General features: G+C 37.6%; 2 protein-coding genes across 2 annotated transcripts; both read left to right on the top strand.

Moving 5' to 3' along the window:
• Positions 1-392: 392 nt before the first annotated feature.
• Positions 393-7659, top strand: LOC134649657 (membrane alanyl aminopeptidase-like). Its single transcript, XM_063504496.1, has 15 exons — positions 393-421; positions 675-1228; positions 1300-1467; positions 1589-1906; positions 2008-2191; positions 2503-2744; positions 2899-3091; positions 3414-3603; positions 3913-4013; positions 5248-5424; positions 5991-6178; positions 6331-6498; positions 6729-6875; positions 6969-7038; positions 7342-7659. Exons 1-15 carry the CDS (start codon positions 419-421, stop codon positions 7657-7659), a joined length of 3021 nt encoding a protein of 1006 aa, XP_063360566.1. The 5' UTR covers positions 393-418.
• Positions 7660-8366: 707 nt separating this feature from the next.
• Positions 8367-16081, top strand: LOC134649533 (membrane alanyl aminopeptidase-like). Its single transcript, XM_063504298.1, has 14 exons — positions 8367-8426; positions 8522-9051; positions 9579-9734; positions 10198-10515; positions 10784-10967; positions 11050-11291; positions 11528-11717; positions 11964-12153; positions 12373-12473; positions 12921-13100; positions 13469-13650; positions 14298-14612; positions 15048-15117; positions 15728-16081. Exons 1-14 carry the CDS (start codon positions 8424-8426, stop codon positions 16037-16039), a joined length of 2973 nt encoding a protein of 990 aa, XP_063360368.1. The 5' UTR covers positions 8367-8423; the 3' UTR covers positions 16040-16081.
• Positions 16082-21898: the final 5817 nt, after the last annotated feature.

Here is a 21898-nt window from a genome sequence, read left to right as displayed (position 1 = left end):
AATTACTACCGATAACAATATGTTGAGTGTCCTACTGATGGGTTCACTGATTTATTTATTGTTTCAGACAGTTTCAGTATAGGTACATTTTGAAATCCATAATATGATTACAAAAACAAGTACAAGTAAGGAACGTATATATTAAATTTAATCAATAATTCAGTTTTAGGATTTTCTTCATACCTTTAGTACCTTTCTTGATTTTATTGCATGAACCAGTATGAACCAGTGAGCGAAGGAAAAAATTACGACAATAAAAATAAAATAAATATACTGATATGCATTTTGTGTAATCATTATCAAATAAATGTTAATCATTACCTATGTAAATCGTATACGAGTTTATAAAATTATCAGCAAAATCGTTGATAATGCCAATCGTTGGTCCTAATCAGTTTCATGACAGCTCGGCGGTAAAATGGTAAGTTTTGCGTTTTTAATTAGTAAAAATAAAAAGTTGAGCATGTACTCTTTCAAATTAAAAATTATCAGCAATAAGAAGCATAGCCGCTGGTTATAGTATTCGCCAAGTCTTACATTTGTGCATGAGTGCTCGACACGACTTTGATGAATGTACCTAGTACCTACGTATTATTATTAATATATTTTAACAAAAGTAAAAACATGTGGCTTAGCAACAAACTCATTATTGATTATTTCAATTTTATGCTTAGCTGGTGGCCATGAAGCTCCTAATCCTTGTTGTGGCATGTTACTGCGTCAACGGATTCCCGCAAGAACCTCCGAAGTCAAGAAACACAATCTTTGGAGACGAGCAACTACAAGGAGGAATCTTTGAAAATTATGGTGTAGTCGCATTTGACGATGAAGCAGCGGCGGCATACAGACTTCCCACCACCACTAGGCCTAACCACTACAATCTTCTTTGGATCATGAACTTCGCGGCTGATCCACAATCTTTCAGTGGCATAGTTGACATTCAATTACAGGCAACTGAAGCCGGAGTTAACCAGCTCGTTATCCACTCTGATGGCCTGGATATCGGCTTTGTAACTCTAGTACAAGGCACTACGTCTGTCCCTGTAACGTTTGAGGAGGAACCCGCCTTCCATTTCCTTAGGATCAACCTCAGCACCGGTACTCTTGCTTATGATGCCACCAATCCCGTCACTTACACTTTGACCATCACTTTTACGGCTGCGATGCGGGAAGACATGACCGGTATTTACAAGAGTTGGTTTAGAAACAACTATAACGATGAAGTTAGGTAAGACTGCCACTATTTCTGTAATTCGGCAAATCTTATTTCTCATGTAATCATGATTGTTTTTGTTTCAGCTGGATGGCAAGTACACATTTCCAGGCGACGGCAGCTCGCAGAGCATTCCCTTGTTACGATGAGCCCAACTTGAAGGCTACATTCGACATTACTATTAGACGGCCAACCACGTACGGTAGCTGGTCGTTAATGCGTCGTGCTTCAACCTCTGATGTCACTGGGACTCCGTAAGTACTTTCTTCCGTAAAGTAAACAAGTGCTGATTTGGTCTGTGTAAGGTGACTTGTCATGACCGCTTTATTAAATTAGTTGGTATATTTTTTTATTTTCATTGTGACTTATCTACAGCGGCTACCAAGATGATATCTACCACAGAACACCTATAATGTCTACCTATCTTCTGGCCATGATTGTCGCTGAATATGACAGCCTAACTGTTACCAATGACAACGGCGAACTCATCTATGAAGTGATTGCCCGTCCAAACGCTCTTTCCACCGACCAGGGACAGTACGCTTTAGAAGTGGGACAGGAGTTGTTGGCTGAGATGAATAATCACACTAACTATAACTTCTACACCATGAATGAAAATATGAAGATGACCCAGGCTGCGATCCCTGACTTCTCCGCTGGAGCTATGGAGAACTGGGGGCTCCTTGTTTACAGGTAAGGGCCAATAATATGATTTTCGTGTCGTATTTTCACGCATATTTTTACGAGAGGAGGTTATAATCTTAGATCGGGATTAAAAAAAAAATATTTCCCAGGGAGGCCTACCTTATGTACGATCCTGCACACACCACCAGCAATTACAAGCAGCTAATCGCCTACATCTTATCTCATGAAATCGCTCATATGTGGTTCGGCAATTTGGTCACTTGCAACTGGTGGGGTGATTTTTGGCTGAACGAGGGCTTTGCCAGATACTACCAATATTTTCTAGCTGACTGGGTAAGTCCATATCTAAAGAATTTTGGAATTGAGAGCACTGTGCTGTGAGCCTTCAAAATGCGTCATTTTTATGTCCTGAATTTATGAGACCACCTGACGTTCATAGGTCAGGGAGTTTAAATAAAAACTTCTACTTATTAAAACATGTCCTTACTATCTGAACGGCAGAAACATTCGTTAGAAATGATTATAATACCTACAACCTAGAACAGCGTCGCGTTCAAAAAGTAAAGTTGCGCATTAAAATATTTAAAGAAAGGTATACTAAAAGAGATGCGTTATATCGACTATATAAGTCTGCATTTTTCCAGGTCGAAGATTACATGGGTTTCGAAACCAGATTTATAACAGAGCAAGTCCACACCGCGTTACTCAGCGACTCTGTGGCCAGCGCTCATCGTTTGTCCGAAACTGGCATCGGCGACCCGGTGCAGATCAGGACCATGTTCTCAGTTCTGTCGTACAACAAGGGTGCCGCAGTCATCAGGATGACTGAGCATCTTCTTGGTCATGATGTTCATAGAGCCGGCCTGAGAAATTACCTGATAAATAGGTAAGTACATAATTTATATGAAAGCGAACCTTTTTTTACTATGGATTGTTTTGGATTTGGAAAATATTTAAAGACATAAGAGAAAAATACTTAGGTACTAATAAGTTTTGACTTTAGTCTCATTGTACTACTGTTACTGTGTTTCTCCACACAGGCAATTTAACACTGCTGTCCCGGTAGACCTCTTCACTGCTTTGGAAGAGGCTGCCCGTGCCACTGGTGCTCTTGCAGAGTACGGACCCGACTTTTCTTTGGTTGAATATTACCGTTCCTTCACCTACCAAGCCGGACACCCAATACTTTACGTGCAGGTCGACCATCAAACTGGCGATATGACCATTCATCAGGTAAGAATTTATTCATTCTTTCATTATTAGCTTCATTACATTATGCATGTTTAGAATTCTTGCGAGTCCAATTCAATTTTATCTATGGGTGTGGGTTTATAAGTTGATTTATATTTACAATACCATTTCAAAGCTCTATGATAATTTATTTTTTGTGAGTGTCTTTTTTTTCTTCATAAATCTGTATACTGGACTTGCACCACCGGCTGATAGGTCTTATTAGGCTTTAATCTTCAAGCGTTATCTGACGTGACGTATCTGTTAGTGTTTAACACAAGAAAAAAACAGTGTATTCCATACATCATTGCTGGCATTGTTTTAGCGCCGATTCGACCTCAACACCGGCTATTCCGACATTAACTCAGAATGGATCATCCCAATCAGTTTCTCCAGCGCCAGCAATCCCGACTTCAGCAACACCAAACCCACGCACATTATCCGCAAGGCGGTCACTGTCATCAACCGCGGCTCCGTCGGCGACGAGTGGGTTCTGTTTAACAAACAACAGACTGGTATGTATAAAAATAGTGTTGACAATATTATTGTATACTGGCATAATCAAGACAGCGAAAGTTTGAAAGTTTATATAGGATATGCGAGAAAATTGCTCGCAATAACGCAAAACTGGACACCTAGAAAATACTTACCAGTCATAGGACACAAGAGTGATAAATGCAAAAACTTAGAGATGCCTTTACTGGCCTCTAAAATATAAATGACAATAAATTAATCATCCAGAATTAATGCCAGACAGAAATGCCATTAATTATCTGTAATATTTATACAGGATATATTTTCCTTGACATCTTATTTTATTTCAGGTTTCTACCGCGTAAATTATGATGACTACACTTGGGATCTTATTACTATTGCTTTAAGAGGAGAGGCTAGAACACAGATTCACCAATACAACAAGGCTCAGGTACTTAAAAGTGCTCTTTTCCCTTTAGACGCATAATGCCAAAAATTTAACAAAACCAAATACGCATAATGCCAAAATCTAATGACACCCAACAAATTATTTGATATCATCCATAACCTTGTCAGTAATTAAGAACAAAAAAAGCGGCCAAGTGCGAGTCGGACCGTATTTAGGCGATTTATGACGTATAAAAAAAACTACTTACTAGATCTCGTTCAAACCAATTTTCGGTGGAAGTTTACATGGTAATGTATATCATATATTTTTTTTAGTTTTATCATTATCTTATTTTAGAAGTTACAGGGGGGGGGGGGGGGGGGACACGCATTTTACCACTTTGGAAGTGTCTCTCGCGCAAACTATTCAGTTTAGAAAAAAATGATATGAGAAACCTCAATATCATTTTGAAGACCTATCCGACACGTATGGGTGTGATGAAAAAAATTTTTTTGAGTTTCAGTTCTAAGTATGGGGAACCCCCAAATTTTTTTTTTTTCTATTTTTGTATGAAAATCTAAATGCGGTTCACAGAATACATCTACTTACCAAGTTTCAACAGTATAGTTCTTATAGTTTCGGAGAAAAGTGGCTGTGACATACGGACGGACAGACAGACAGACAGACAGACATGACGAATCTATGAGGGTTCCGTTTTTTGCCATTTGGCTACGGAAACCTAAAAACTATACTCATCCTTTTCTTTTGGGTGCTAGTACAAGATAGTATGATTCTCTCTGTCTATGTTTGAAATGAGACAGTCCTTCGACAAATACATATAGTTACCTACCTAAGGCGAATACAGGACTTTGTACTTTTGTTATTCTATTATTTTCACATTATCAGGGTCATAACACCTTCCTCGATTAAAAAATAAATAACGAATGTTTTTCATATACCTACCGCAACATGCAAGCCCATTGCGAATACTGCCCTAATTACTATATATAGTTCCTGTTAACATATAATTATATGTAAGCGTTTTTGTCTTTCTGCGTTTTTGGCATTATGCGTTTTTGGCATTCTGCGTTTATGTCATAAAGCGTATTTGGCGTTATGCGTATTTTTTTTTAATTACGCGAAACGACAAAATGGCGTTTTGCGTTTTTGGCATTATGCGTATAAAGGCTCTTTTCTAATTAAAAACTATTCAAATCATATGGCCTCCTGATATTAAGGGTAAATTGACACAAAACGATACAATAACAAAGATATTTTATTTTATTATTTTCCACAGATCGTCAACGATGTCTTCCAATACGCACGTTCTGGCATCATGAGCTACACCAAGGCTCTGAACATCCTCTCATTCTTGGAATTCGAGACCGACTACGCTCCCTGGGTGGCTGCCATGACTGGCTTCACCTGGCTCAGGACCAGGCTAACTGGCACCATCTACCTGGACCCACTTGAGGTAATTACATAGAAGGAATTGAACTTTTCAGGCTACGCACCATAATTTGGAACGGACTCAGAGGGGTTACCGCGAAAACCGAATTTCGCAAATTGTGGGCATTTTTCTCTGTCACTCTAATTACGCCTTCATTGGAGTAAAAGAGAAAGATCGCCGCAATTTACGAAATTCGGCTTTTGCGGTAGCCCCTCAGCTCAGATTTCCCATCTCGATCTCGTTTGCTCCGCAAAGTCTGCTGGCAGTAGAGGGCAAAAACTGAAACTCTCTCTTGGTGGAAGTGCACCTCCGTTTTACTCCGGTCCAATCAGTCCGTTGCCTTCGTTTTCACTCATTATCCTTTTTTAGGTGGAAATCGGGCAATGGCGCGTATGTATATGTAACAACTTGCTCTCAACCTCTGTTTAAGTATATACAATACAATACAAATATTCTTTATTGCTCACCAATATCACAAAGAACATGATATACAGATTAAGCATAACTTAAACTATATACCGGTATATAGGTAGATACGTTTGTCTCAGAGTCGAGTTGTATGATTTGTCTTAAATGCATCTTGTCTACAGACTCTGATCGCTCAATGGACTACTACAGTCATGGCAGACCTTACCTACTACCCAACTTCAGACAACGAAGACTTTATGAGATCTTACCTTCGCTGGCAACTGGCTCCTATCATGTGCCAGATCAACAGGGATCCCGCCTGCCGTACCGCTGCTGTCGCACAGTTCAACGCATTAATGTCTGGTGTTGAGTAAGTCGTTGAGTCTGTCTAAAATATCTATAACAGAAAAAATAATATAAGATTCTAAATTTGAACAGCTTGGTTAAATTTTAAGTCACCAGGTTTTCACAAATTGATTGTTTTTAGTTTAGTTAGTGAATAACAGTTCCTTATATTTACAGAGTTTATCCCGACAATCGAGATTATGTATACTGTAACGCTCTTCGTGAAGGCACCGAGGAACATTTTAACTTCCTGCGCGATCGTTTTATCCAGCACAACGTGTACACTGAGAAAATTCTCATTATACAAACTCTTGGCTGTACTACTAACGCTGATTCTCTTAACCAGTGAGTATTTTGTTTTTCCATTGTACCGTTTATAAGTTGATACAAAATTCATAGGTATACTTTAAATAAGGACATGTATTTATTAATATTTAATAATATTCAGCATCAACTTTTGAACAAAATTAATGTAATTTAATTATTTTGTCAAATATTCTGGTTTGTGTTTTGGTTTACCCTGTTACCCCACTTTTAATTAGGAGGAAGTTTGCAATAAATGTTTTTTTTTGCAGGTTCCTTAATGACATCTTCACTGATAACTATATGATTCGTCTTCAAGACTACACCACCGCGTTGAACTCCGCTGCTACCGGAAACGAAGCCAATACACAAATATTGTTTACCTTTATCCAAAACTACTACGATTTAGTGGCCAATGCGTAAATTTGTTTATATTTTTCGCTTTCATTTATTTCAAGTGTTTTTTTTTAACACTAACTAATTATTAATATGTATTTAAATGTTTTTTTTAGATTCGCCGATATTGCTACTCCTTTGTCTTACGTGTCAAGTAGATTGAGATCTGAAGCTGAAATTGTTGCGGTTGGTACTTTTACTTTGATTAAGCCATTTCATTTATTAATATATAGGTAACTTTTATCCTTAATCGTGGAAGTTATTCATTTAAAATAAAATGAAATGTACCTTCTTTATCGATTATTAATACCTACTCTTACATCAACATAATTACTTATACACCTAATAAATGGACTAAGATTCCAGACTTGAAGTTAATAGATACCTAACCTAGCTATCTGAAGAGTACTTTTTGGTCAAAAACTGTTTATATTCGTCAAAATGGAACATGCACTGCAATCCTCACTAACCAATCATGTTTTTCATCAGTTCCAACAATGGGCGACCCAAAACCAGGCTCTCCTGGGCACATCGTACCAGAGCGTGATGAACGGAGCCGAGTCCGCCAGACTGTCCATCCAATGGACCGCCGGCATTGTCGCTGACGTCAACAACTTCCTCAACACAGGCTACCAGCCTGTGGTCACCACCACCCAGACACCGCCCACGGAACCTCCTACGCCGGATCTTGAGCCCAGACCAGAACTCACTGAGCCAGAAACTCCTGAACTCCCCGATTCTGCTGTCACCACATTTTTATCCATGTCTGTCATTTTTATTGTTGTCATCTTCAATTACATTCTTTAATTTAATCTACCAAGCTTAATAATAGTAATTTGTAAGTACAGACTTTTTTCTGAAGTGTTAAAAAAGAAGTTACCCATAGCCTGTACGTCGGTGGGGGTTATTTTGACCTACATCAATAATTAGTGCCTTATGATTAAGATTATGATGATTGTAAATATTTTATAATTGATTCATTCAAACAATTATAGTGATAGGTACTATTTCGTTTCTTATTATACCTTAAGCATTTGATTAAAACTACACTTTATTTAACTGACGAAGTATTTTATGACACCTTGGTACTAAAAACAACAATACGTTATATAGTTTAACCTTCCACAAAGTAACATTAGGTATATACCTACTGTTGATGTAGTTGAGAATGTAGAATTATAGATCATAATTAGGCAACCATATTGAAAAGGGTTGATAAGAAAACGACTGGATATACATTATAAACCCAAAATTCTGAAACATTCCAGAATTCAGTAATCATAATCATCTGCTGTAGTGTACCTACTGTTGCTGTTATAAAAAAAATTAAGGTAATAGATTATTATCAAGATTTATTGGACAAAAAAAAATAACTGAAGGATATAAAACATGATTGTAGATTTCTATAAAACATTTTATCTATATGACTGTATTTTATCATTAACAAATATACGTATATCTCATAATTACTTATGTAAATCGGATAAGATAAAGAGATTAAGGAATTATCAGCAAATCGAAGGTAATTTCAGTGAAACCCAATCAGTACTGCATGACAGTCTGGCGACATAATGGTAAGTTTGATAAATTATAATTAATATAATAAATTAAGTAAATCTTCAAATACCAAGGGCCAAAGTTTTTTTTTAAATGATAATTTATATTTTAGACTAGTCGCTGGGTGACACTTTTCCTGGGTATCGCCCTAATCCAGGGCATATTCACCGCTAGTCCCATCCCGCTAGAAGATGGCGAATGGGACTCCGTCGCTATACCGCTGAACGACCCCGCTTACCGTCTGCCCACGACCACTCGCCCACGGCACTATGCAGTCACACTCACACCCTACTTTGAGACCGTTCCGACGGGAGTTGAACCATTCACGTTCGACGGTACAGTCACAATTAACATCAGCCCACAGGCCAACTTTGTGAGCCAAATCGTGCTTCATTGCAATGACATGACCATTCAGACTCTGACAGTGTCGTATACCGATGCGAATGGAGCAGTTCAGGACATCACTGCGCCTAATCAAGAATTCACATGCGTTGCACCATACAGTTTCCTGTATATACAAACTTCCACAACATTGTTGGTGGGTCAAGAATATGTTATCTCTGCTACGTTTAGAGGAAACATTAATGACGATATGAGAGGCTTCTACAGAAGCTGGTACATCGACTCTACTGGTAATAAGAGGTAATTTATTATTTTATTAGCTTTTGTCCGTGACTTCGCTTTCGCCCGCTTAGAATTTGGTAATTCACAATTCACGCAGACGGTACAAAATACTACTAATACTATAGCGCCATCTATTACCGCTTTTGAGAACTGTATAATACAAGAGATAATAGAGATAAATAACTTATTTATTCTGAGGTTTCCGATGTAATTTTTATTATAAAATATATGTATGTAAACTACTTTTTCTGCATCGCAATTGCATACCGATATCATATAAAGCAGATTTTATTCATCGAAATGTCGCTTTTCTGCTGCTTCAGGAACCAATTTCAAATTAAGTTTTTTCGTTGAAGTGTGAAAATGTAATGAAGTATTTGCTCATGATACGGTCTGCCCGGGCCTACTCGGCCTTAGGGCAAATCTGCCACTGTCAAAACACAAACACTCCGTTCACCCGGCGGTCACCGGTTGAGTCATGATGGAAGCAGCATCGTCCGGCCATATTAGATACTAACTACAGTCAATAATTGTTCGGTTGATAGATGGATGGGAACGACTCAGTTCCAGCCTGGCCACGCACGCCAGGCATTCCCGTGCTACGATGAACCTGGCTTCAAGGCCACCTTCGACATCACCATCAATAGAGAAGCAGACTTTAGTCCGACCATCGGAAATATGCCAATTAGATCGACTACGACGTAAGTATAAAGTAGTTTAAGATCCATGAGATAGAAATATATACTTTATTAGCGACCCGCCCCGGCTTCGCACGGGTTACCAAATTATACATAAACTTTCCTCTTGAATCACTCTATCTATTAAAAAACCGCATCAAAATCCGTTGCGTACTTTTAAAGATCTAAGAATACATACAGACAGACAGCGGAAAGTGACTTTGTTTTATACTATGTAGGTAGTGATAAGAATTTATTGAAAGCACCAAGCTGATTATTTTCTTTCTTGATTTACAAAGCTTTAAAATATCTAAATGCCAAAACTTGCTCAAACTACAATTTACAAATATTAAATAATTTTTATGTTGTGATTGGTTTTAAACATCAATAAAGTGTATAAGTAATTAAGTACATTATTGTTTATGTTTATAATGGTGTTTTGAATTTACCTTAATAGTAAAATGTTTCATTAAAACTTTGTCCTCAGTTTGGAAAATGGAAGGATCTCTGAATCATTTTACACTACGGCATATACTTCGACTTATTTACTCGCATTCATCGTCTCCCATTACGTCCAAGTGGAAAATAACAATGACAACGAGAGGCCGTTCGCCCTCTACGCTCGCGACAATGTCGGTACTGCCGGCGCTTGGGCTCAGGAAACTGGAATACAGCTTTTAGAAAGGATGGAAATATATACTGACATTCCTTACTATACAATGGCCCAGAACATTAACATGAAACAAGCCGCGATTCCTGACTTTTCTGCTGGCGCTATGGAAAATTGGGGACTTTTGACTTACAGGTAATATTGTGAGATAACAATTTTTTACGAAACTAGCGGAGATTTAGAAGATTGAAGACAGCATTGAAGGCGGTATCAATGCCGTTAGAGCTCTGTAAAAAGCAAATGAGGAGAAAACTAAGTGTCCTCACATTATTGACTCTGGCTTCCATAAGTACGGTCTCAAATCTCTCAACTTCAGATTCTGTCTCTTCTATAAAAAAAGTATCACCTCTCAAGTTTTTATTTTATTTTATTTTCAGCTTTATTTATTTTTGTTTCGTTTTAGGGAAGCCTTAGTCCTATACGATCCACTGAACTCCAACCACTTCTACAAACAGCGAGTGATGAACATCGTTGCTCATGAGATCACCCACATGTGGATCGGAAACCTCGTCACTTGTGCCTGGTGGGACGTGTTGTGGCTTAACGAGGGATTCGCCAGATTCTATACATACTTCTTAGCTAACTTGGTTCGTAATTTCTGCTTCACTTTTGGCACAGGCATGAGTGTGTTAAAATATGTCTTTATTTATTAAATTTAAATTTTAACAGGTGAGACCCGACCTTGGTTTTGAGACCCGTTTCGTCATCGAGCAAGTGCATGCTTCTATGATCTCTGACTCGATCGATAGCGCACATCCCTTGACTGACCCTACTGTGATCGATCCCGTCAGTGTCAGTGCCCATTTCTCTACTATAACGTACGCCAGAGGAGCTTCTGTGATTAGAATGACGGAGCACTTCCTTGGAAACTCTACGTTTGTTAAAGGAATGCAAAACTATCTTAAAGAGAGGTATGTTTATTTTTTATTCTAAAATATATGGGAGTGTTGATATTTAGTTGTTTCTCAAGTATTCTGTAAAGTATTCTGTAACAAACTGCAAATTTCATATATTATCCATTACTTTTAAACGAAGTTTCACTTTTATTCTTCTCTTTGTCCTGTAGCCACCTAGAATTCAAAAGCCCATATTTAATGTAGATTATAACGCTGGTTACAATATATTATTTTGTAATTTTATGTCGCAGAGCTTTTAATGTAGCAGAGCCACTCCATCTTTTCACTGCATTGGATGAAGCAGCGGCAGAAGATGGTTCATTGTCTGATTACAACGGCGTTACCATTGAGGAGTACTTCAAAACTTGGTCAGAGCAGGCTGGACATCCTCTACTGACTGTCACTGTCAACCAAAGAACTGGCCAAATGATTGTTACTCAGGTAACTTTTACTTTGTTATACTCGACTAAGTACTGCTTTGGACTTTAGGCACCCAATTCGAAATGTTCTTCACTAAACAGTCTTCGGCAAAAGTTATTTACCATGAGAACATTCACAAGACGACATCAACACATAATTTTTGATCTTTACTAGATTTGTTTAAGAAACCCCATCGATGACAAAATAAAGCCAACTTTCATTGTTTATTTATGATTTATACTATGTTATGAGTTTTTATATTTCTAGCACCGTTGGGAGCGTAACACTGGCGCTTCCACAATTCCCAGTCTATATATTGTGCCAATTACATGGACTCGAGCCGGAGAATCTGACTTCGAAGACCTCAAGCCATCTCAGGTCCTTACTGCTCAAACAACGGTGATCGACAGAGGAACCACTGGCAATGAATGGGTCATCTTTAACAAACAGGAAACTGGTAAGACTTGTTTGACTCTTCAGACAAATAGTCAAGTTTACAAATCGACAAACATCTTAAGTTCCAAGAATATATTATCACGACATTATTGTTAGTGTCCTGAGGCGTGTAAATATATTTTTGGAACATTGGCTTGTACCTATAGTAATATTTTTTATGTTTTAATGAAGCCCATGCAAAAATTCACAGTATAAATAAATAAAGTAAGCTAATTTACAGGTTTCTATAGAGTAAACTACGACGCCACAAATTGGGCTCTTATCACTCTGGCATTGAGAAGTAACCAGAGAACTGACATTCACGAACGCAACAGAGCACAGGTCGGTACTAAAATATTTAATTTAACGATTGTTAGTATCGTCAAATTCAGTGACAATATTAAGTCAGTTTTCTTTAACAATATTTTTGCTATTTTTTTCATGATTCTTGATCTGCTTTCATAAGCCACAATGAAAATAAGTAAGAGAGTTTCAGTAGGTACCTAATCCTAGTCCCAGTTTATGAAATAAGTAGATTTTCACATAATTAAGTGGCGATCACACACATGTTTCAAAATAATAATTAAGTTTTGGTAACAATATTGTTATGTAGTATGTACCTTATTAATTTTATGTTTTATTACCAATTGCATATGTACATTATGGTATTCTGCTAAGTCTCGAATGATCGCAAAAACGAAGAATCGTGCCACGTAAAGCTTCTGTATAACAAAGATTTTTTTACGATCTTGAACATCAGATTCTCAAACGATATTGACTGTATTCCAGATTGTCGACGACGTCTTCCAACTGGCCAGGGCCGGGGTGCTCCGCTACGAAAGGGCCTTCAACATCCTCTCGTTCCTGGAGTTCGAGGATCAATATGCCCCTTGGCTCGCGGCTATCACTAGCTTCAACTGGGTCATCAGGAGGCTAGCCCATGACGAGGAAAACGTTGCCAAGCTGAGAGTAAGTATCCATCTGGTGCATGGAAAATTAGAAAGACTTCTGCACACTAGCTTTTGCTCTTTATTTCATTTGCGAAGAAGAAACGCAGTTCTGTATAAACCTGTCCCGCATATATTCCTCGCCCATAGTATCCAATCCGTGCGATAAAATTAATTAAATAAAAACAAATATAAAATATTACGTACCTACACCTACCTATTTAAAGATTATACATTAGAAATGAAAATAGAGCCCGTTTGCATGACCAGGTAATGAGGTGTTGAGTAAGCAATTAAGTATTAGAATTAAATTTATACCTAGATAAGTATAGTCCGGACACTTCACAAAGGCGAGTTTTTGAGTTGATACAAACTGGCCTTGTTTTATAGGAGCAAATTCTCGGACTCAGTGTGGCTGCTACTGCCCGTCTCGGATGGGTCGATATCGAGGATGAGGACTACATGGACGGCCTCATGAGGATGTACTTGGGCAGCTTCCTTTGCAACAACGGGCATGAAGGGTGTTCTGCCGCCGCCGTCACCAACTTCAATAACTGGCTGAATGGTGGATAGTAAGTTCAACTTAAATGTGTAACATGGTGTTTTAAACAGCCTAATACACATTCTCTTTTTATTTCTTATTAGACGAACGTAGTGTTGCTGGGCTTCTCGAGTTTTCTTGAGTCAATCCTGTCGTCGTTATCAATTACTTATTAAAGAAACATAATATGATTCTACCTTACTATTAATGTAATTATAACACAGAACTTCCGTTGACCGAATAAATGCTTCCATATGTTTTTTTCAGTTTTGCGATCATTGTGTTCGTTCAGGCGTTCATCTTTCTTAACCTTGGAGGATACAACTAAACGGAGTAGCCATTAACAGGCTTTCCCCTCTGTCGAAAATAGGCGGCCAACGGTCATACACAATGTATGGACTGACGTTTATCTGACATGGCTATTTTTACGTTACGCATACATTTGACGTTCCCCTCCCCCGCAAAAATCGGCAGACTGTTTTGTACAGAAAATTACAGACATGGCGTCTCCGTTTGATTACATCCTCCAAGTTCTTAACTGTTTGTAAGATATTTTTTACTTAGAATCTCAGCTACCACAATCATAATTGAATGTTGTCCCATACAATGCGATGCCTCATACTCCGTCAACTGAAATCACTTTTATTGCAATGTTACCAAAAAACAACTTCGTTTCAGCATACCCCCCAACATGCGCCCATGGGTCTTCTGCGAAGGTCTCCGCCAAGGAACCGCTGCTGACTTCGACATCTTCTGGGACAGATACCTAGCCAACGACTTGTCCAACGACAAGATTGTCATGCTGGAAACAGCTGGATGCACCTTGGACGAAGCCAGCTTGCAGAAATACCTTTCGGCTATTGTGGCTATGGATGACTCGGTCCGACCTCAGGACTACACTATCGCTTTGAACGCTGCTGTTACCGGCAATGAGGTTAACACTATGAGGGCTTTCAGGTGGCTGACAAGCAATGTGCCTCAAGTTACCGCTGCGTGAGTATAGATTTTAATATATAAATATTGACTCTTTTTGAACATCAATGCTGTACAGCTTAGGTACTCTGATTTAACCTGTCGTTTCCCACGATATGACGTCACCCATAAGCGTTCTGGCTCAAATATGAGCCGCTGGGAGCTGACAGATTAAATATTTCAAGAATAATTATATAATTTACTTATCTACCAATAGCTATTATTAATGCGAATGTAATCCTGTATTGAATGGCAACCTTTTCGCATATAAACCGATGAAGATGAAATTTGTTATTTGGAGATAGTTTGAGGCCCCCGGAAAAACATAGGGTAGTTTTTATTAATCATCATCATCTTTAAAGGATACATCATCATTGGTTTTCGTTGTACTGCTGTAACGTAATAAAGAGTTATAATAATTACTAGATTTGGCTTGACGTTACGTTTACTTTGCAGACTTGGCAGCATTGCTACACCACTTAGCTACATTGCTGCCCGTCTTCTAAACGAGGAACAAATTGCTGAGGTAAGATATTAAAATAATCACTTGACCATAGTTTCAAAATCTGGTCAACAAACTCGACACCAATTTTTTTATATTAAGTAATATTGATGATACACTGATGGTACATGTAAAATCTCATATTTGTTAAATATTACAATATTAATTTGTGTAAATACAAAGATTGTTATTTTCCGTGCCGTACCTATATATAATTTATATTACCAAAGGAACTAATAGGATGTAAATGCACAAAAACATAATGACTAATACAGAACTTTCCAAGATAACCATCGATAGAATTTTAATCATGCACATAATCCTGAACATTTCTTAAGTATCAGGTCCGATATATAATTATGACTCACATTTTCAACTGAACTTATTTTGTGACAACGTGAGAATGTTTTTCGCTCCCGCACACTCTCTTCATCTTACGCATTCTTTGTTTTGTCCTATGAAAAATCAGGGTTTATCGAATTATTGTCATTAAATTAATTATTAGGATGATTTCCGTATTGAGATTCTAAACTAGTAAATATCAAATGACCTCCCAGGAACTTCTAATACAGAAGGAAGGAAGGGAAGAAGAAGCTCACATTTATGGTTATTAACAAACCTACCACATTCCCAGGTTCAAACTTGGCTGGACGCCCAGCGGGCGGTCATCGGCGACGGCGCTTACAACACCGGCATCAGCGGCATCGCTTCCACTAGAACCTTCCACGCTTGGTCCAATTCCAGAACTGTAGAGCTCGCAACTTTTTTCGAAACTGGTTACCTCGAAGACAACATCGATGACATCGTTGATCCTGAACCAGAACCAGAACCGGAAACGGAACCAGAAACTCCAGAAACAGAAGAAGGTGAACCGGATTCCGCTAACATTGCTGCGTTGAGCGCTGTTACGCTCATTGTGACTTTGGCTGTTAATATGGTTGCATAAATTTGTATTTATTGTATATAATAATTATGTAGACAGATAAATAAATATATGTATAAAGTTATTGATATTACAGAAATGTGTTTTAATTTAATTAACCAACCTGGTGTCTGTCTAGACATGGCAGTTATTTAATAAATTTTCACTATACTTATGGAGAAAATAAAATTAATAAAATATTAGAAATTGTTGTTTTAATCTCAATTCCGTCCAAGAACTTAACAAATGTTCTTCGGAATTGTGTAATCTGGGAAAAATCTCATGCTGTTGTACTGACGACAGTGACGACAAAAGCAAGAAAGAGCTAGCGAGCAATTAATTATATAGAATATATATTATCAAATACATGTTCACAAGATACAGTTAAAAACGCTTACTATGGAAAAGGGGACGGTATATGACGTTTTCGATTTAGAGCTCACTACGTACAATCAATTTGTTCAAGAAATGTTTAATAACTGCATTAAATTATACGTAAATTTGTTCACGAAGAAGCCGTGTACCGGCTCTTCACGGCATAATATTTTTTATTTGCTGTAATTCTCTACAAATCGACACTAAAAGTATCCAAAAATCAAAATATGGAGTTCCGTTTGAGCAACACGCATTACAGTTTTGCCTTTAACAGTAATTGAGTTGTTGTGTGATTTTGAAAGCTAGATAACTAAACTAGCAAATTATTATCTACTTATATTTTTACTCACAAATACAACACAGAAATTCAATCCCAAATGTAAACTTTCGTACAATTTCCATACATTGACGACATCACTCAAAATTCTTCTTCGAGTCAGATGGCCGCTGGCCTTGGATCGAAGCAGACGTGTACGTCGTCGTAGCTCGTTTTTGGCATTATTTAGACATTTCATCATATACGCATACGAAAATGTATACCAGTAGATAAATTGTATTTCAAAAAATAGGGTAAATAAATTTATTTAAAATTTGATTTGTTGTTATTTACAGGTCGTAACAATCGAAAACAGCAGTAAACTATCCTAAAACAATACGATTACAATTGAATTTAAGTAACTTGTTCCTTCAAAACCCGCTTAAAATGAAAAAAGTTTAAAGACTCGTTTTACTGATTGGGATTGATTTTCATTATGCTGGTATCAATTTTGCGTCATTAAAAAAAAGTATATGACTTCTGTACGTCAATGACATTTGATGTCAATTGTAATCTTGTATTTACGTTAGAGAATATTATATATTCATTTAAATATTACTTACCTATTAATACGAAGCGTAATTCGTTTAATACCTGAAAGTCTTAGTGTCTACACCTACTTTGTTGCCGTTCGTTCCGTCTATATGTGTGCGATTACGTGCTGTTCTCAATAATCAAGAAACAAGCCATAATCTTCAAGAATAAAATAACAGCAAGACCAGCATTTAGTACTAACTAGTTTTTGCAGATTTGGAGACAAGAGATGAAGCTTACAGGCTAATACCGCTGCGGTCTGGTTATTGTTATGTGTATATATCGAGTATTATATAAATTTACTATAAAATAACAATGTTTTATTTCAATGACATTATGTGCGTAGGTATGTATGTTTCGGTGATTATAAGAATTTTTTCCACACAATAATTGTGCAAAGCAGAGACTGCATCATGCTTTCTTTACGGTATAAGCGGTATGGTACCGTTATTATTTATCAATACCTGTTCGTTTTGAAGGTAAAACTATACCGGTTGAAATACAAAGTACGGTACCGGTATAAAATTACAGCATTATATTTATAGGTGTAGGTGTATATTTATAGGTGTACAGTCAGCTGCAGAGAAAAGGTACGACCAGATAGATAATTGTATGCAGGGGTGGTACCTTTTCTCTGCAGCTAGCTGTACCTAAACCATCATTGACCGAGCGTTGGCGAAGGTCTCCGTTTCAACTTGGGCAAAAATGCTTTCGTATGTCCGAATTCTTCTCCTTTGCATATCACATTTCTCAACTGATTCTCGTGAAAATTCGGTAGTCCGATATAATTATTCGGTTTCTTTTTTTTTTTAACAATTTAAAATAGGCAGAAATTGTCATAAAGGACTTAAGCGCCAGTAGGGTCTGTGACACTTAAGACCACTGCGATTATTAGGTACTTACTGGCCCCTATTTCACCACGACCACGGTGACAGGTGCGACAGTTGTCGACATCACTGTTGCTGACGTCACAGGCCTCCATAGGCTACGGTAACCGCTTACCATCGGACGGGCGATGTGCTTGTTTGCCACCAACATTTTAATAAATAAATAAACTCCATTATATTGCCACTAAAAAATTCTTATTTTGCGAAGCTAATGACAATTGTCACAAGAAACACGGCAACTGTATCGAAATTGCGACACAGAACTCATTTCCTGTCAAGACTTACCGAAAATTCTTTGAAAAATCTTGTGACAATTGACAAGATTTTTTCGCGAGAGAAATGTCTGTTTTATCCGATATAATAAAGTTTTTTTTTAATAATAGGTACAATGACGGTGGCAAACACGAATACGGCCCGCCCGATGGTAAGCGGTAACTGTATTATTAAATTGTACAACGGGACTTAATCGCGTATCTAAGTTTTAAGATTTACCTCCGACGTTTCGAGGACGGCGTTGTCCCCGTGGTCTCGGAGAAGACTGGCTTAAGTTGACATCAGCATCTTCTAACCGCGCGAGTTTTTCGAACTTGGTCTTGTTTATCCGCTTGAACGTTTTGCGGTTCCGTTGTACAATTTAATAATGTGTAAAAATCGTGAAAGTTTAAATCAGTGTTAGCGGTAACTGTAGTCCATGGATGCCTATGGCGTCAATAACAGTGATGTTTTTGACGTACCTGTCACCGTGGTGAAATAGGGGCCAGATTACGCCGCGCCGCATGGAACGTGAGGTGCATTGGGGTAAATGCATACCATTCACTCAAGGAAAATAATCTCCCTTATAAGATCACTCGTGTGTCTGCCATTTTGTTAAAGCCAATTTTCACCGTAACTACTGGACTAGTTCAATTGAAATTTAGTACACATATGTCAAGTAAGGAAGTAGTAAGTCGGTGATCCGAAGATGAGTAACGTAAATAAATGAACTTTTAACTTTGCGGCGATTTTTGGTATCATGTGACATATCAGACATAATTATAAGTAGGTGAGCAAAAATGTACCATAACCTAACTCAGAATTGTATTACATAAATACATATACAAAAAATAGTTCAACGCCAAAAGATTAATGGAAGACCTATGTCCTATAATAGGTGAGTTGGTCTTAAACAAAAAATATGCAATAAAAATGTGTAACTGTGGAACCCATAGTGAATCCTACTCGTACATGCTCGGTTTTTATATTATGTACCTATAAGATATTTTCTACTTTATACTTTATAAGTGTACCTACATAATATTTACTTATAAGCAGTTGTCACGTAAAATATTTGTAGATTTTTTTGGAAGTATGTGTCACATCATCATCATCTTCCTCGCGTTGTCCCGGCATTTTGACACGGCTCATGGGAGCCTGGGGTCCGCTTGGCAATTAATCCCATAAATTGGCGTGGGCACAAATTTTTATGAAAGCGACTGCCATCTGACCTTCCAACCCATAGGGGGTAAACTAGGCTCTTATTGGGATTAGTCCGGTTTTCTCACGATGTTTTCCTTCACCGAAAAGCGACTGGTAAATATCAAATGATATTTCGTACATAAGTTCCGTAAAACTCATTGGTACGAGCCGGAATTGCAATTCGCACGCTCTTACCGCTAGGCCTCCAGCGATTTTTTTGAAGTATGTATAGCACAAAAAAAATATTTAGAAATGTAACATTTAAGGTAGGTAATTAAAATACGGTATAAACATTATTGGAGAAGACTTGGAGGAAGTGTCATACGGATCTACATTCGATGCGTGGAAAACAAGTTCTTTTGTCTAATTATAATCCATCGGCAATCACGCGAGCGCATAAAACGAAAATCATTTCTTTTTCACTCACTAAAACTCCCTTAACCTAATAACAGTAAAACAAAAAATAAAATATAGAGGGTTACCAACCAGCCAAAGAATTATAAGTAGATATATGCACTTATCCCAACGCACCTCACGTTCTACTCTGCACGGGGTTCATTGCCGCTCCTACCGCCGTAAGTAACTATCAACACCTACATTATCAAGGCTACGATCGAAGATAATCGCTTCAGCACTGAAATAATACCGGTGGAATACCGGTATAATATTTTTTATTTTAATTGTATTAATTTAATAGTGAAACAAAAGGCGAATATACCACATAAAAGTAAATCGGTAAAGATATTAGGGGTACATTAGCCAACACTGTTTCCATATATTTTCAAATTTTATTTTGTCCGCCTTAATTAAATTTTGCACCCTGCCGGAACTTTATTTATTTAAATTCTCATTTAATTGATTTTGAGCCTTATGAAAAGTCGTATAGAGTAGTAAATAAAATTTTACATCTGACTTAATGACATCTGGTTTTATTCGGTTTAACTTTAGAAAACGCGTATCTCGACAAAGCCATAATGTAGAAAATTGTCAACAACCAAATGAATTATTAGAATTTAAATACGTCACGTGTGACATGAACAGACAAGGAAAGCAAGATTAAATGTATTGTTTCTCTTTCTTCTTTCAATGGAACGCTTTTCCTAAAAGGAGGCCACTAAACTCAAAACGCAATCTTAAAAAAAAACTTGATGGGTCAGTGACCTGTCCCAGTAAAGTGAGGTAGTGTGCGTGAAGTGCGCTTGTGTGTGAAATGGGGTAAATTGACAGAATCTGAAAATTTACCCACCTCTACCGTCACCTTAAGCTATGGTTTAATTTATTGGGGCAATTCAGTTAATGTAGAAACAACCTTTATTCTGTAAAAGAAATGCATCCGAATTATATACCGCTTCTATAACAATGAGTCCCTAAGACACGTCTTTCAAGAACACAAATTTCTTACATTATCTGGGCTGTATATCTACGAGCTTTGCTTATTTGTGTGCAAATAATAAATGCGACTTTTCATTTTACTCAGCACAACGTGATAATGTGAGGTCGCAATACAAACACAACATATTGCTCCCGGCAGTCAGAAATGCAGCTTATTGTAGGAGCACATTTATAACAGCAATTAAAGTTTTCAATCACCTACCCTCAAGCATAAAAATGTTAAGCGGGAAAAAATTCAAGCTACAGCTAAAGGGATGGTTAATTGATCGTGTTTTTTATGATTTGCATGAATACTTTATGTATGAAACCAATTAGCATGTTAACAAATAAGTATGCAGTTTTAGTTAAATTATTAGTTAAGTACCTAGCAAATATAATATTGTATACCCGATATGGGTTGCCGTTGTGACTGTATGTGCATAACATTGTATTCCACCTTATTGTACACGGTAAACAATAAATTATTTCTATTCTATTCTATTCTGTTCTGTTCTGTTCTGTTCTGTTCTGTTCTGTTCTGTTCTGTTTCTGTTCTGTTCTGTTCTAATCTATTCTATTCTATTCTATTCTATTCTATTCTAATAAATATTTTAAGCAGACAACTTAGATAACTAAACAATAACCGATGTCTCTGTGAGCTGCAGACCTCGTCAGCTAGAAAATTTTCCAAAAACTAGATCCTGATATGACCTAATTAGGTATGAACAGTTCCCGAAAATTGGTTGACATTGTGCGAACGGTAGAGAAGAAAAGGCAGAAAGCCAGACCACGAATGCATAAAGGATGACTCACGTTAGACTGGGCCGTGACCGGACCGGAGCTTCCGGAGCTTCGGTTTCTATGGAAAGCATCACGTGATCATCTGTCATAGAAAAGTAAGAGCCGGAAGCTCCGGCCCGGACACGGCCCGGTCAGGCCGGTCTA

The sequence above is a fragment of the Cydia amplana genome, chromosome 7, assembly GCF_948474715.1.
Source record: "Cydia amplana chromosome 7, ilCydAmpl1.1, whole genome shotgun sequence".
NCBI lineage: Eukaryota > Metazoa > Arthropoda > Insecta > Lepidoptera > Tortricidae > Cydia > Cydia amplana.
The sequence above is the reverse complement of the archived record's forward strand: the minus strand, read 5'-3'. Positions and strand labels throughout refer to the sequence as shown.